Source organism: Saccostrea cucullata, unplaced genomic scaffold (assembly GCF_032062105.1).
Source record: "Saccostrea cucullata isolate Sc308-1 unplaced genomic scaffold, CSIRO_AGI_Scuc_v1 ctg12806, whole genome shotgun sequence".
Lineage (NCBI taxonomy): Eukaryota > Metazoa > Mollusca > Bivalvia > Ostreida > Ostreidae > Saccostrea > Saccostrea cuccullata.
The window spans coordinates 1-17,714 of NW_026920604.1; the positions used below are offsets into that span (position 1 = coordinate 1).

The 17,714-nt window shown below is 34.6% G+C and overlaps 2 protein-coding genes across 2 annotated transcripts; one reads left to right on the plus strand and one right to left on the minus strand.

Annotated features, from left to right (window-relative positions):
- Positions 1 to 153: 153 nt before the first annotated feature.
- On the minus strand, positions 154 to 11,823 carry LOC134252982 (synaptonemal complex protein 1-like; the record flags this gene model as incomplete). Its single annotated transcript, XM_062735511.1, has 12 exons — positions 11,775 to 11,823; positions 11,489 to 11,651; positions 11,130 to 11,217; positions 7,598 to 7,743; positions 7,205 to 7,270; positions 6,998 to 7,065; positions 6,544 to 6,617; positions 6,301 to 6,359; positions 6,038 to 6,107; positions 5,744 to 5,817; positions 524 to 632; positions 154 to 248 (listed from the first exon to the last, which is right to left on the minus strand). Coding segments are annotated over exons 2-12 (939 nt in total), but the record flags the coding sequence as incomplete, so codon positions are not given.
- Positions 11,824 to 12,083: 260 nt separating this feature from the next.
- Positions 12,084 to 16,719, plus strand: LOC134252992 (DENN domain-containing protein 5A-like; the record flags this gene model as incomplete). Its single annotated transcript, XM_062735520.1, has 4 exons — positions 12,084 to 12,294; positions 12,543 to 12,652; positions 14,266 to 14,797; positions 16,594 to 16,719. Coding segments are annotated over exons 1-4 (862 nt in total), but the record flags the coding sequence as incomplete, so codon positions are not given.
- Between the last annotated feature and the right edge of the window lie 995 nt (positions 16,720 to 17,714).

The following is a 17,714-nucleotide window of genomic DNA, read 5'->3' on the forward strand; positions in this document are numbered from 1 at the left end:
TTCACTTTTAAAAAAGAATCCTCAAAATATTATCATACATTTGTATAAAGTTAAAGACTGTAGCAGTGAAGTGGAATTCTTTCACTGCATGAACTTGTGTATTTATGAAAATTAACCAATCTGAATCAATTTTCATTATTGAAGTAAATTAACCATTATTTTCTTCAGTTTCTCTTCAGATTCTGTCAGACAGGTTTGCTTCTGCTGCAAGTCACTCTGTAAATTCCCAATCTCACTTTGCAGCTCATCTGAGATTAGAAAAAATATATACAAACCTAATAGAGTCTGAAAGCTAAATGTGATGTATCTTTAGCATTGCACAAAAAGAAAATACAAACATGTTGCAATCTATTAATTGCCAATTTTGCATAAAATATATCATAAGTTTTTATCTAGTTAACTATATTTTCACATAACAAAATTGTTTTACTCAAAAAACTTCCGATTAAAAAAAAATCAGATGCTTATCAATAAGCAAGAATTAATCTGACCCACTGTTGCTTTAATCTTTTTTAGAGGATACCTATAACAGAGTTCATCTTGTGTATTTCATCCTCATTCTTGCAGAGTTCAGCCCTAACATCTCGAATCTCTAGGTCTTTCTCATCACACAATTTCTCCAAATCATTCAGCTGCATAATAGATAAAACAGTGCATTAATTCTTTTCATAAATTGAAACAAGAGGCCCAAGGGCCTTGAATCGCTCTTCTGATAAATTGTACAACCTATCACTTGTATTTGAAGCCTCTAACCCTAAGTATCCTAAGACCAAAGTTGCATCACCTGACAAAGTTTGATGATACTTAGCCAATTAGGACTACTTCTTGGTCTACATTCTTGGAAAACCCAAAATGCATCAACTGACACAGTTTGATTATTCTAAGCCAATAAATACCTAAGATACTTAAATATAGCCATAAAATGTCGAAAGTAGGTCACTGTGACCTACTCTTTGGTCGACATTCTCCGAAAACCCAAGATGCATCAACTGACAAAGTTTGATGATTCTAAGCCAGTAAGTAGCGGAGATACTTAAATATAGCCATAAAATGTCGAAAGTAGGTCACCATGACCTACATTTTAGTCGACATTTTTCAGAGTCCAAAGATGCATCTGCTGACTAAGTTTGATAATTCTAAGCCAATAATTACCTGAGATATTCAAAAGTAGGTCATCGTGACCTACTTTTTGGTCGACATTCTCCGAAAACCCAAGATGCATAGAATGACAAAGTTTGATGATTCTAAGCCAATAAGTACCTAAGATACTTAAATATAGCCATAAAATGTTGAAAGTAGGTCACCGTGACCTAATTTTTGGTCGTCACTCTCCGAAAACCCAAGATGCATCAACTGACAAAGTTTGATGATTCTAAGCCAATAAGTACCAGAGATACTTAAATATAGCCATAAAATGTCGAAAGTACGTCACTGTGACCTAATTTTTGGTCGTCACTCTCCGAAAACCCAAAATGCATCAACTCACAAAGTTTGATGATTCTAAGCCAATAAATACCTAAGATACTTAAATATAGCCATAAAATGTCGAAAGTAGGTCACCGTGACCTAATTTTTGGTCGTCACTCTCCGAAAACCCAAGATGCATCAACTGACAAAGTTTGATGATTCTAAGCCAATAAATACCTAAGATACTTAAATATAGCCATAAAATGTCGAAAGTAGGTCACTGTGACCTACTCTTTGGTCGACATTCTCCGAAAACCCAAGATGCATCAACTGACAAAGTTTGATGATTCTAAGCCAATAAGTACCGGAGATACTTAAATATAGCCATAAAATGTCGAAAGTAGGTCACCGTGACCTAATTTTTGGTCGTCACTCTCCGAATACCCAAGATGCATCAACTGACAAAGTTTGATGATTCTAAGCCAATAAGTACCTGAGATATTCAAAAGTAGGTCACTGTGACCTACTTTTTGGTTGACATTCTCCGAAAAACCCAAGATGCATCAACTGACAAAGTTTGATGATTCTAAGCCAATAAGTACCGGAGATACTTAAATATAGCCATAAAATGTCGAAAGTAGGTCAACGTGACCTAATTTTTGGTCGTCACTCTCCGAAAACCCAAGATGCATCTGCTGACTAAGTTTGATAATTCTAAGCCAATAATTACCTGAGATATTCAAAAGTAGGTCATCGTGACCTACTTTTTGGTCGACATTCTCCGAAAACCCAAGATGCATCAACTGACAAAGTTTGATGATTCCAAGCCAATAAGTACCGGAGATACTTAAATATAGCCATAAAATGTCGAAAGTAGGTCACTGTGACCTAATTTTTGGTTGTCACTCTCCGAAAACCCAAGATGCATCAACTCACAAAGTTTGATGATTCTAAGCCAATAAATACCTAAGATACTTAAATATAGCCAAAAATTGTCGAAAGTAGGTCACCGTGACCTACATTTTGGCCGACATTTTTCAGAGTCTCAAGATGCATCTCCTGACCAAGTTTGATGATTTTAGGTCTGAAAGTAATCAAAATATGCCTTTTAAACAATTTGAAAACATATGCCTGCAAAATTCTAAAAGTAGGTCACAGTGACCTACTTTTTCTTAAATATGTTTAAAGGTCCCAAGATGCAGCAACTTACAAGATTTGATGATTCTAACCCTTTCAGTGCCTGAAATAATGGGATAAAATGTTTTAAAAAGGTTAAGTCATAAAGTTCAAAAAGTAGGTCACGGTGACCTACTTTTAAGTTGACTTTGTTCAAGGACCCAAGATGCATCAACTGACTAAGTTTCATGATCATAGGCCTTAAAGTGTCATATTCAATTTGAAAACAAATGCCCGCAAAATTAAAAAAGTAGGTCACCATGACCTACTTTTGAGTTAACATGATGTGAAGTCCTAAGATGCATCAACTTACAAGATTTGATGATCCTAGTCCTTGTAGTAAGTAAAATATAAACATTTTTATTAATTGTAAATTTAGGTCAACTTTAAAGTGACCTTGAGACCACGCCCTTTGCCCCAGGGTCATGCCTTGAACAAGTTTTAATCTTCAACATATCCTGATCCTTGTATGTAAATTTGGTGAAAATCTGCCAGGCGGTTCTGGAGAAGAAGATTTTTTAGCAACTAGGACTTTTGGTTTTGTTTTCCTGATTATCTCCCCTTGTTTTAGGGTCCCAACCCTTATTTTAGTATAAATGGTAGCCCTTGGGCCAAGTATACCCTGTGGAAAATTTAGTACTGATTGGCCAAAGGGTTCTTGAGTTATGGCCCATATTCTAACAAGAGGCCCATGGGCCACATTGCTCACCTGAGCACTGTGGCTAGGAAAAAGTAGAAATTGGTTTATTATTTAATAATTTAAATCCAAAAGTAGTCCCAATACCAATCCTGGCTTTGCTATTCTTGATAAGATGATTTTTAAAGAATTTTCCTATATATGTCTATGAAAAACTTTGGTCGGCCATTGTGGCCCCGCCCTACCCCCTGGGTTATGATTTGAACAAACTTGAATCTACACTACCTGAGGATGCTTTCATATAAATATGATCAATTAGGGCTTTGTGATTCTTGAGAAGAAGATTTTTAAAGAAATTTCCTATATATTTCTATGTAAAACTTTGGTCGGCCATTGTGGCCCCGCCCTACCCCCGGGGGTCATGATTTGAACAAACTTGAATCTACACTACCTGAGGATGCTTTCATATAAATATGACCAATTATGGCTTTGTTATTCTTGAGAAGAAGATTTTTAAAGAAATTTCCTATATATTTCTATGTAAAACTTTGGTCGGCCATTGTGGCCCCGCCCTACCCCCGGGGGTCATGATTTGAACAAACTTGAATCTACACTACCTGAGGATGCTTTCATATAAATATGACCAATTATGGCTTTGTTATTCTTGAGAAGAAGATTTTTAAAGAAATTTCCTATATATTTCTATGTAAAACTTTGGTCGGCCATTGTGGCCCCGCCCTACCCCCGGGGGTCATGATTTGAACAAACTTGAATCTACACTACCTGAGGATGCTTTCATATAAATATGACCAATTATGGCTTTGTTATTCTTGAGAAGAAGATTTTTAAAGAAATTTCCTATATATTTCTATGTAAAACTTTGGTAAGCCATTGTGGCCCCGCCCTACCCCCGGGGGTCATGATTTGAACAAACTTGAATCTACACTATCTGAGGATGCTTGCATATAAATATGATCAATAATGGCTGTGTGATTCTTGAGAAGAAGATTTTTAAAGAATTTTCCTATATATTTCTATGTAAAACTTTGGTCGGCCATTGTGGCCCCGCCCTACCCCCGGGGGTCATGATTTGAACAAACTTGAATCTACACTACCTGAGGATGTTTCCCCATAAGTTTCATCTTTCCTGGCTCAGTGGTTCTTGAGAAGAAGATTTTTAAAACATACCATCAAATTTTCATTAATTCCCAATTATCTCCCCTTAAATGAGGGCCTGGCCCCTCATTTGAACAAACTTGAATCCCCTTCACCCAAGGATGCTTTGTGGCAAGTTTGGTTGAAATCGGCCCAGCGGTTCTTGAGAAGAAGTCGAAAATGTGAAAAGTTTACAACGACGACGACGACAACGACAACAACGACGACGACGACAGACAACGGACAAATTGTGATCAGAAAAGCTCACTTGAGCCTTTGGCTCAGGTGAGCTAAAAAGTTAATGCACACCGCACACCGCACACCGCACACCGCACAAATGGCCATAGCATTAGCTCTTTGAGCCTTTGGCTCAGAAGAGCTAAAAATACATAAATATTTTCTATGCTTTGTGTGTTGTTTCTCTCTAGCAAACAGTATTGATGTATATGCCCATAATTATACGCAATTATTAAAAACAAGAGGCCCATGGGCCACATCGTACACCTGAGTAACTTTGGTGATGCAGTTTTTTACCAGATTTCCACTATTTTTATATCTATAGTGTGCCACCCCCTTGAGAATAAGATTTTTAAATATTAAAAACTTCCCTATTTTTGCCCTGCCATACCCCCTGGGGGTCATGATTTTCACAATTTAGAATCTACACTATCCAAAAATGCTTCCATATAAGTGTCAGCTTTTATAGTCCAGTGGTTCTTGAGAAGAAGATTTTTTAAAGGTTCTTTTTCCTGAAAATTTCAATGTAAAATTTGGATTCTCCTTTTGTGGCCCCACTCTATCCCTGGGGGTCATGATTTTTATAATTTAATTAAAATCCACACTACCCAGGATACTTCAACATAAATTTTAGCTTTAATGGCCCAGTGGTTCTTGAGAAGATTTTTAAAGTTATTTCCCTATATTTTCTATGTAAAACTTGGATTCCCTATTGTTGCCCCGCCCTACCCCTGGGGATCATGGTTCACAAAATTTAGAATCTACACTACCACAGGATGCTTCCACGAAAGTTTAAGCTTTTATGGCCCAGTGGTTCTTGAGGATACATGTAAGATTTTTTAATGACCCCACCCTATTTTTGTCTTTTCTTGATTATCTCCCCTTTGGAAGGGGTCTTGGCCCTTAAATTCATTATAACAATTTAAACTCCCTATCACCCAAGTATACTTTGTACCAAATTTGGTTAAAATTGGCCAAGTGGTTCTTGAGAAGAAGTTGAACATGAGAAAAGTTTACAAACAGACAGACGGACAGAGGGATAGATGCCGGGTGATCAGAAAAGCTCACTTGAGTTTTCAGCTCAGGTGAGCTAAAAATGTCAAGATTCATAAATCAAATAAATTTGCTTACAGTAGTTTTCATTTCTTCCTTGTGATTTTTCAGTTCTTTTTGCAGTTCCTCGCCTTTCTTTAATTCTGCTGTCACTTCACAATGAAAATTAAATAAATAATTTGGAATTTTTACAAGTAATCATAAAAATCTCAACTGTCCATAAAATTGTTTCCTGTCAATTTTATGCAGTACACATATCTGTGCAGACAATAAACCTTTATTGAGCAACCCATCAAAGGAAATGCTATATTCATTGCTATATATTTGCATGAATATTTAGTTAAACTTTGTAAATGGGCATTTACAACTTACATTTTTCTGTCAAATCTTCCTTCTCTTTCTTTGATGTTATATCAAGACTTGTAAACTTTTCTGATAACTCCTACAAAATGAAATAAGTGGATTGCAAATATTGAAAAAATCATCACACTCAATTGAAATTTAAGTGCCATCATTAAAATTAGGCCATTTCATGAAGTAATCTAAATCAGCCCCTGGATATCAATTTAAATAATCTGACTCACATAATTAAGAATTAATTGCTTCAAAAATGAACCAAAATCTATTTCTCATACCTCAAACTGCTTAACATGTTGTTTCTCAATATATTTCAGCTCAGTGCGCTCTGTTTCACCTTTAAAATGAAAAGAAAATGCAAATGATATAGCTACATGTATACTGTATTTAATATTTTGATGTTTTTTTAATTTGCAACAGTAATTGATAAATGGCTATTCATTCATTTGCAATGGATTCCTAAATAATCATGCATCTACTGTGTCATCAAGTCCTTTCTATTAAAGGTCTTAAAAACATACATTTTTGCAGTCTTTCCTCCGTATCAGCAGAGTGGTCTTTCAAAAGATTACACATGTCTCTTGTAGCATTTATTCTGAAATTGATACAATGGATAAAATGATGCATCACATAATGTTACATAATTATATGTATACATTATGATATAATAACATTTACACTTAAAGTAAAACCCATTCTAGATATATTTTATGCACATACTGGTACATATATATGTTACAATGTCATATTATACATGTACTTATACCTTAGTTAATTTGTTAAGAAAACACAGCTACTTAAAACTTTGAATTTTTTTTTTTAAATTCATTTACTCCTGCAGAGATTATCAAGAAAGTGAATTGAAGTACTTTAATTTTAAAGGAACTGAATTCAAATACTGATTGAGTTTATAATTATAATTACTACATAATTTATCATTGACCAAGAAGGTGCTCCCTTTCATGCTTTAAATACCTATGAAGAATTTCCTCCCTGCTGGTTATCTCTTCTTGAAGACGCAGACTGAGGCTTTCATTTTGAAGCTTAGCAGAAGGAAAGATTACAGCATAAATATTTAATATGATAATATTGTATGATAATTTTAATATAAATATGTACAAATGCATCAATATATTTTTTAATGTACAAATACATTCTACAAGAAAGTCTTAATTATAGTACCTGAAGTTCAAGAATAGATTTCCTCAGGCTTTCAATAGTGTGAGTAGATTCTTTTATTTTCTTGTCCTTTAGAAATAAGAAAATGAAAAGTTAATTAAATTTGGAAGTAAGTGTATCTAGAAAGAACAGAATGATTCAAAGATGCTCATAATTTTCAATCACTCCTGCACTAAAATTGAATGATCTGGAAAAAAATGTTTAAAAAAATAGTCTGAGATCTTGTCTCGAGTTGCATTCAATTAGAGAAAAATACGAATTATAATGATTTTTCTAAAAAATATATATATCAAATTTTGAAAAATTTGAACACAGCTTCATTAATTGTCATCTTATAAGCAAGTGATTGTGATAGTAAAATTAGATAAGATTTGAAGCCTTAATCCAGACTTTTACCTTTTGCTTGATTTCGATTTCGGTTTGGACTTTCCATTTCCTAATACGATCTGCCTCATGCTGCAGTTTCACATGTAGAGAAGATATCCTTTCATTGCCTTGGGTCTGTTCTTGTTGTTGTGAAATAACTTGGTTTTGTTCATTCTCTGAAAGCAGGAACGCAAAATTTATCAAACTTATAATGTATTTAAAATGTATGCAGGGCCCGGCAAATAACTTGATATTTATAATATTCATTTGTTAAAATAATGCAAACTAGAAATTTACCGTATAATCCCTATTAACCGCCCTGGGCGCTTAGAAAATTGCAAACAAGAGGCCCATGGGCCTTATAGGTCACCTGAGCATTATGCAACAACTTTCCAATGATTGAATTTCATCCATGGCTTAAGCCAGATGCTATAGCATTTACAATTTTGATCATCATAACTATACACTTAGCAGTTGCTTAGTTTGGTTACTTAATACCCATAGGCAGGGTAGGGGAACAAAAATGCATTTCAACAAATCAGTAATATTCAGCAATAATCAGTAGTGCCACTACCACACATGAACCCTTGACTCTAAGGCCTAGATCCACACATTGCACAATTTTGAAAAGGCATCCTTGCTTTTCAGAAGTATTTGATTAATACCATGGAGCAGATTTCAAACAATTCATTATTTTTCAGTATATAAGTACAGACCCCTCCCCCTCTATGGTACTACTGACCCTGGGGGCCTTGAAATTCACAATTCTGGAAGATAAGGGCCCTTGCTCATAACTATATAGGTAGTTCATATATGCTTAATACCCAGGAGCAGAGAAGAAAATATTCAAAGATTTAATGTTTTTTCACTATATAATCAATAGAGCCCCGCTCTAACACCAGAACCCCTGACCCTGGGGCCATAAAATTAACAATTTTGGTAGAGGCATTCTTGTTCATCATAACTAGGTACTTATTTAGTTTATTTAATACTTTGGAGCAGAGAAGAAGATTTTCAAAGAATTCATGTATTTTCACTATATAATCAATAGAGCTCCACCGTAACACCAGAACCCCTGACCCTGGGGCCATTAAATTCACAATTTAGGTAGAGGCACTCTTGCTCATCATAACTATGTACTTAGTTAGTTTATATAATACCCAGGAGCAGAGAAGAAGATTTTCAAAGAAATAACGCATTTTCACTACATAATCAATAGAGCCCAGCCCTAACACCAGAACCCCTGACCCTGGTGCCATAAAATTCACAATTTTGGTAGAGGCACTCTTGCTCATCATAACTATGCACTTAGTTAATTTATTTAATACCTACGAGCAGAGAAGAAGATTTTCAAAGATTTCATGTATTTTCACTATATAATCAATAGAGCCCCGCCCTAACACCAGAACCCCTGACCCTGGGGCCATAAAATTCACAATTTTGGTAGAGGCACTCTTGCTCATCATAACTATGTACTTAGTTAGTTTATTTAATACCCAGGAGCAGAGAAGAAGATTTTCAAAGAAACAATGCATTTTCACTATATACTTATTTAGCCCCACCCTAGCACAAGAACCCCTGACCCCAGGGCCATGAATTTCACAATTTCGGTAGAGGACTCAATGCTGATTACAATCATGCAAACAGTTTGACTGCTTGATGTCCAGGAGTAAAGAAGAAGATTTTTAAAGATTGCATTAATTTAAGTGGTTTTGGTCCCACCCCCCAGGCCCCAGGGGGGGGCAGGGATCATGAAATTCACAATTTTTGTTCCCCTTCATCCATAGATGCTTTGTGTCAAATTTGGTTGAAATTGGTTCAGTGGTTGCAGAGAAGAAGCTGAAAAATATTTACCATATTGTCCTTAGCTACAACAGTAAGCTACAATAGTGTAGCCTCCCCCCTCCTTCTCTGTTTATGGGGGAGGGGGATATCATTAAAAAAAACAAGAAATCTCTGAGCCAGTGCTCACTAAAAATACCCCCGCTCTGATGTGAATACCGGTAAATGTACACTTTCATGTTAATATATGTATACACAAGTTGCACAGAAAAATACGAAGTTGACATCAGATTCATATGAAAATTAATCCAGGGCTCGACAATAACTTTTTTTCCTACTTGTCCATTCGGACAAGTGACCCATTCGGACAAGTGACCAAGACATTTACTTGTACGAACTTCAACTTCACCAGTCCAAAAATTTTTCAATCAACTTATCAATATCTAATACTTGAAAACTGAAAATAAAGTTCATTACACATGTCATGTGCTTGATTGATTCGTGATGTTATTGATAAATACAAAAACATATAACACGAAATTTAATCTGGGCTCTCTGTCCTGACAATAATGTAAATGTCCACAAGTGAACCTGTCAACATCAAACAGAATCCACACTTTGGTTCCTAACTTCCATGACTTTCTGTAGTATGCAATCAGTGAAGTTCGATCCCGATCGAATGTGAACTCAATTAATATAGCGATAAATATCGGGATCGAAGTCTGGTTTTTATGTACAGCTTCCGTCTTGAAAATATTGATTAGCTTTCAACAGTCGTTCTTTTTATTATTTAGAGACTCCTTTACATAAAAATGCACTTGTCCAATCGGATCGACATAAGTGCCCAGCAATAATAAGCACTTGTCCCACTGATACCGGACAAGCGGACAAGCGTTAATGTCGAGCCCTGAATCCCACTACATGGCATGCCTCAACAAAGAGTGTACTAAAATTTCAATTAGAATTTTACAAAAATGGATCCCATTGTATGGCATGCCTCAGAAAGACTGTTAAAATTTCAAGCATCTGCGATGAGTAAGTTGCTGAGAAAACTGCGATGAAAATTATTTGTTATGTATGAAACGGACAGAAGAACGGATAAACAGGAAGTTGACATTGGATTTGAACAAAAAATGTATCCCACCATATGGCATGCCTCAGAAAAGATTGTGTTAAAATTTCAAGCATCTTAGTAACAATGAGTAGTTGCTGAGAAAACCGTGATGAAAATTTGTTATGTATGAAACGGACAGACGCACAAACAGGAAGTTGACATCGGATTTGAACAAAAGTGCATCCCACCATATGGCATGCCTCAGTAAAGATTGTGTTAAAAATTTCAAGCATCTATGATGAGTAGTTGCTGAGAAAACTGTGACGAAAATTTGTAACAGACAGAGACACGGACACACAGATCGACAGCTGGACAGACACACAAGGGTAAAACAGTATACCCCCCTCTCCTTCGGACCAGGGGTATAAAAAATGGAGAGTGCAGTGCATTATTGCAGCTACAAAAACAAGTTGCACAGACTGATATCTGTCAATGATTCATAAAGGGTCATCAGTAATCCTTTGAAACAAATTTTCATTTTATCAATCTTTTCAACAAAAAAAAGCCTTTTTTTTTTATTTTTGTAGCCCCGGCCATGCACTAGCCTGATCTAAGCAATCAGTGATCTATACAAATTAGGAAGGCAGCTAGGCTACTACTATTACTGTAAGAAATAAAAAAAAAAAAAAAAAAAATTCAATATACTACATCTAATATACAGTGTACCTCTTGCTTTACTGGTCTGAAATTGTGCTGAATTTTGCTGGAGTTTTGGTCGTACTTGCATCTGTGGTGCCAGGGAACATGGGGAAGTCTAAAAAAAAAAATCATCAATTGATCACTCTTTATCAATAATTTCACAAAAACTGAACAGTATAATTTAAATCCATTACTGCAAAACAATGTATATCAATATATTGAATAAATGCCTGACATGAATCTCATCTTTAGTTTAAACATATAAGCCTAGCTACTGTATTTAATGTGGATTAAATAATTTGTCAGTTAAGAACTATTGGAATTTGGAGATGGTATAGAGAAAGTTCAGAAACTCAACGTTAGTGACGGTATAAGTATGATTTTACCTCATATGTTCGGTTATTCGTATTTATATTTTGTTCACTGAAAGATAACGGTTTAAAAAAGGGTTGCTGCTGTTCTCTCATCTGTTGCATTTTTGACTGCTCTGCAATGATCTTTCAGTTTCACTTGATGAAGGATTTTCTGACTTGTATTAAAAATATAAAACTGGAGAAAAAGAAAAAAATATCACAGTAAATATTATAAACAATAGTGAGTGCGTTCAAATCATACTGAGATATCGAAATACACATGAAAGTAAAGCACTGGTTGTAAACAATCGCATCTCACCTCCCATCGTCTGCTAATTAGCTTTCGGAAGATCTCGTGCTGCGTCCCGAAAGTCTACAGAGCAGTCTAAAAGTAGTTAGGCGTAAGCGTTCCTCCTGTATATTAGCTTTTTTCAATATGATTATTTGAAATTTTAAATTCTTGAAAACTTTCAATGATTTTAATTGAATTTTAAGGTCTTCAAAACATTTATTTCTACCAGAAAGAGTCTTCAAATGAAGTGAATAAACTAAAATATAGAAAATATTTCGCGCAGCTCTGTAGAAGAACCAGAAAGCGCCACCTATCAGACCGGAAGTGAAACATAATCCATGAAAATGAAAACAACAGTGAACAGAGTGTCATTGTCGAAATCTTAAGTTACTGAATGTTATTATGTTACTTGATTGTTAATTGAAAACCATGTTTTTCATTTGAGTCAACATAATGTCGAGTCAAATGTCTGCGATGCGATTCGCAGACTATTTCGTTGTGTGTGGACTGGATACAACGACGGGGTTAGAACCAGATCAGTTGGCAGGTGCTTGAAATTATTTAATCTTCTGAAAGTTTTATAGAGCAAGGATAAAATTGCAAATGTAACTATCCTTTAGAAAACAAAGAAAAGATGTCTTTTTACCCTGTCAAATTAAATCAGAGGACGAATACCGATTTAAACGGGTTTTTATGTTTCCAGTAAGCCTTGGTCCCAATATTTGTGTTGAGTTCATGTGTTATATGAGCTGAATTATGTATATATAATTTCATTATATATTTCATTTCCCATAGGAGATAACTTACAGTGTCCACCACTTGACCGTCCATTTAAATCAAAAGTATTACAACATGTTCCAGACAACGTTCCTTGGAATCCATTCGATAATGCAGCAGTCGGAATGGTATGAACATTTCACATCATTGTGTAACTCATGTTCAATTGAAATAAGGATAGATCCTGGAAATTATCTTTCGAACTCAAGGGTTTCTGATCCACTCTGCTACATAAACCTTTGACCAAACAGACTAAGTTTGACAGGGTTTACCAGAGTTTTTGAAATAAAAAAATATTCACTGGTCAAGTGGACCAGTGATTTAGTGAAATTTACCGGTCCACACAAATATTCACTGGTCCATCAGCATACACATATTCAAAAACAAAAAAAATGTTTTAATTCCAGTATAGGCCTTAAAAATCAATAGGGTCAAATATCCCCGGACTGAATTAACCAGGTGTGATATTTTTAGTGGATACCCAACATGGCTGCCTACCGCAGAAAACGAAGTTCTAAATGTTGTGGGGATAATGTTTAATTTAACAATAATGATTATGAACTCTTTATATTAAAGGTAAATAATGATTAGGTTGACATATGTTGTATCCCAAATAAAGCTACAATTAACATTTTTGTACAAATTGAATTAACTGATTGAACAAATACAGATACGACAGAAAAAAAAATCATGACTATCTGTCGTAAAAGCCCTTGAGTTTATTCTATCATACACACAGATCCAATCCTTTAGACTATCTCACAAATAAACTTAAAATTCACAGGTTAAGAGGTTAAAACTCCGGAATGGTCCAATTTTTTTTACCGGTCCTTTGGACCGGTTACATGAAGAAAATTACCGGACATTTGAAATATTTACCGGTTTTGCCGGTGGGACCGGTGGATTTCAAAAACTCTGGTTTACTTATACTATCACTCCATCTAGTGAGATTACACATTTTGAACTCTACTGACCTCTTCTATTGGCCAATTAGAGTAAATGAATTCAACAGGTAATTCAAGATAATATTGGAAGTCGGTAATAAATTCAAAATAACTCAACTAAAAAGTTGAGACAAACCTTTAACTTGACTATTTAATGATAAAGACATTATCCTTAGGACTATAACTTGCATGTTAACTTTTCTGTTTTCGATTTAGTTTCAGGTTAAATTAAACAATGATTTTGATAGGTTCATGCAAACTTGCACGAAGCCAATCGGAGAGCGCATTTCTAACCCCATCAGTCTTAGTCTATTCGTTCAAGGGTTTATGTGGAGCGGAGTTGATCAGAAACCCTTGACTTGGGAAGATGCCTGGAAATGAATGTTTCTTATTGAATGTATAATGTTGTCTACCAGTGTATTTCTCACAACATGAACCTTAATATAGAGTATAGCAGGTTATTTTAGCGGGGTGCTACATGTAATTTTGGCTTATTTTGGCATTTTCATAATAGTCTGCTAAAATTTTAATCACTAAAATAGTCAGTACTTATCTTGGTGTTCATCCGCAAAGAGCTGAGACCTTGTGTCTGCTAAAATAAATAATGCCAAAATTATTGGCATACCTTTGGCCAGGAAAAATGCCAAATTTTACAGTAATTTTGTCTTTTGATATGCATATATGGTAAGTTTTACTAACCATCCTATTTCTATGATCTGGGCCATGTTTAAGATAATGGAAATAAATATGGTATTGTGATGAAGTGATCTACGCCTGAATTTAAATTTGTTTTTCAGCTCTGCATGCCACAAGGCCTCAGCTTTTGCACCCAGAGGGAATCAAAACGAGCAAGATTTCACTCCTTCTTGATAACGAAGGAAGATGGATCTCGAATATTTGGATCGGCCTTGACCTTTTTTGAAGAGGTCAGGGACAGAAAGATATGCGCTGCCATGCAGACCCTGCAACACATGTATCGAGCACAACCAGAAGAGGAAGTGGAGGAAGAGAACCAGTCAACTCTACAACTACGGCACAGTCCAAAAGTCACTAAACGATCTAGTCCCAGACAGAGCATAAAAGTCTTTGATTCACAAACTGACATGCTTTTTGTAACCAAATGTCTTTGTCTCATTACCCAGTATCCATTTGTTACAGCCCCTAGGGAATATCTAAAACAGCTGTATGAAGCCATAGAGAAACCATCTAAGTCACATCTGCCGTTAGAGAGTTATATTTATAACATTCTGACAGAGGTCCCTCTCCCACCCCCGGGACGAAGCATGAAGTTTTATGGTGTCTATAGGGCTGTGTTTACTCAGAGACCAAGTAAGTAAATATACAAGCATTAGAAAGTCTAACCATAAAAAAAAAAAATTGTATATGATTAGTGAGAAATACGATTAATTTTCTTAAAATTGCATATATGAACGATATTATTGGGAATCACATTTCATATTGTGTCGAACTTATTATGGTATTATTTATTATTATATTATCTATAGAATGTCTTTTTAACTGAGTCACTTGCATGGCATCTATGGAATGTATATTAAAGAAATAAACATCACACCAGATACATGTACAGACTCTGTTAGAAGTACCTATTGATTTTTTAAAAATCCATGTTGTTTTTAAACAATAACTGTATCATTCCCATATTTGTACAGTTTCTATTACAACAATTACAAATGGTATGAATATATTTAGAAAATTGGTTAAGGCTAACTTCTAAATCAATATAATAGATTTTAACATTCAGCTGGGAATTGGTTTTATTAGCAGGCTATATGTATATTCTAAGGGCTCCTGATTCTGTGGGATATGTCTTTTAGAAGCATAGATATTTTTTATAGAAAGTTACCCCTAAAAATTGGCCATTTGCTTAAAAGTAGTTTGTACTACACATTGACGGAGAAATAAGTCATTGAAATTGGTTTAGTCAATTGTGATCACAAGTGCCATCTTTAAATTTATGCAAAAAAAAATTCCTCATTGTTAATTTATATAGTATTTTGTTTTTGTTTTTTTTTTTTAAAGAGGTACAATTCATTCCCAACTTTCTTCCTTCCATGAAAATTACCAATTGAAAATTAGTACATACATGTACCATGTATAACTGTAGGAAATATAGCTTAAAATGTATATTACCACATACTTCTTGTTAATATTTTTTCTATTTTTCCTTGCAAAATTTTCCCTATTAAATATTTATTGACAAGATAACCTTTAATTAATTTAGTGTATTCAAGTAAACATTAAAGATTTATGCATGACTTACAATTGAGAAATCATGTTTTCACAAATTAACACTGTTAAATGAGATTAACTCATATTTGCTGCAAAAGTTCATATATATGCTATACATGTATGTCATATCGTATGTTCTGTTATGTTCACTAACCTTAATATTAATACTTATTTCTAACAAGTGGACTGGAGGGAGGTAAAAGGTAAAGCAGACTGTTGTATTATCTTGGTGTTTGATTTACCTCCCTTTTATAAATGAATATATACTATCCATGACAAAGGGGGATATTTGTGTATGAAATTATACTGAATGAAGTGCATGCTTTAAGAGTGCTACATGTAGCATTTCTGTATTATAGAAAGCCAAAGGTGCTTAAAGGCTTTAATGTATATTTGAGGGTAGTGGTTTACAAATCTATAAACATTCACAAATGTGTATATGTATGTGTGATTATCCTCAGGGTAATTATCTTCCTTTCTCTGATATTTAAAAATTATTTTATTTATATTTTATTCTTTATTTCAACATATGTATGTATCTCTGTTGTAAAACTTTATTTCTAAAGATAAGAAGGCAGCTCAAATGTTTGATCATGTTGATAAATAATTCTTTTTTTGTAATATTGCATTTTATGATTTCTGTAATAAATTTTAGTATTTATTTCATCATGCTCATATACTTGTAGCAATTTTCATGTTTTTACCCCAGTAAAGAATGTTGGGATTTAAAACTGCATTTTGATATACTTAATATGTGCTTTCTCTTTATCCTAATATATATATAGCTATTTATACACACTATTTATGTAAGACAGGGAAAGATTTTGCTGTATAGTACTGTGACGAAGCTGATCTTTGACTGATTTGATTGACAGGTGTGAGTGAGCTCCCTTTGTTTGACTTCTCTCTGTGGGACCTGTGTCGATACCTAGAAGTTAAAGATCTCATTCTACTCTTCACCAGCGTTCTCCTAGAGCATCAAATTCTTCTGTATTCATCTGGTAAGTTTATACCAATCAATCTATTAAATGATAAAAATACATCATCTAATTAATTATGCTCCCCTTCGAAGAAGGGAGGGCATATTGTTTTGCTGCTGTCTGTCTGTCGGTCGGTCTGTTGGTCCATTTAGTTTCCGTTCAGTTTCTTCATAACTGTTGCACATACTGAAATGAAATTTGGTATACAGGTATATCAGTTGAATATCTAGGTCAAGTTCTGTTTTGGGTACGATCGCACCATAATTGACAGAGTTATGCCCCTTGGACTTAGAAAAATTCCAATTATTTGCAGTTTCCGATCATTTTCTTTGGAGAGGTTGCACATTTTGAAATGGAACTTAGTATACAGATTAGTCAGATAAATATCTAAGTCGAGTTCTGTTTTGGGTATGATCGCACCATAATTGACAGAGTTATGCCCTTGGACTAAGAAAAATTCCATATTTTTGCAGTTTCTGTTCATTTTCTTTGGAGAGGTTGATTTAGTATATAGATTAGTCCGATGAATATCTAGGTCAAGTTCTGTTTTGGGTATGGTCGCACCATAATTGACAGAGTTATGTCCCTTGAACTTAGAAAAATTCCAATTATTTGCAGTTTCCCATCATTTTCTTTTGAGAGGTTGCACATATTGAAATGGAATTTAGTATACAGATTAGTCTGATGAATATCTAGGTCAGGTTCTGTTTTGGGTATGGTCGCACCATAATTGACAGAGTTATGCTCCTTGGACTTAGAAAAATTCCATATTTTTGCAGTTTCCGTTCATTTTCTTTGCAGAGGTTGCACATATTGAAATGGAATTTAGTATACAGATTAGTTCGATGATTATCTAAGTCAAGTTCTGTTTTGGGTACGATCGCACCATAATTGACAGAGTTATGCCCCTTGGACTTAGAAAAATTCCATATTTTTGCAGTTTCCGTTCATTTTCTTTGGAGAGGTTGCACATATTGAAATGAAGTTTAGTATACAGATTAGTCAGATGAATATCT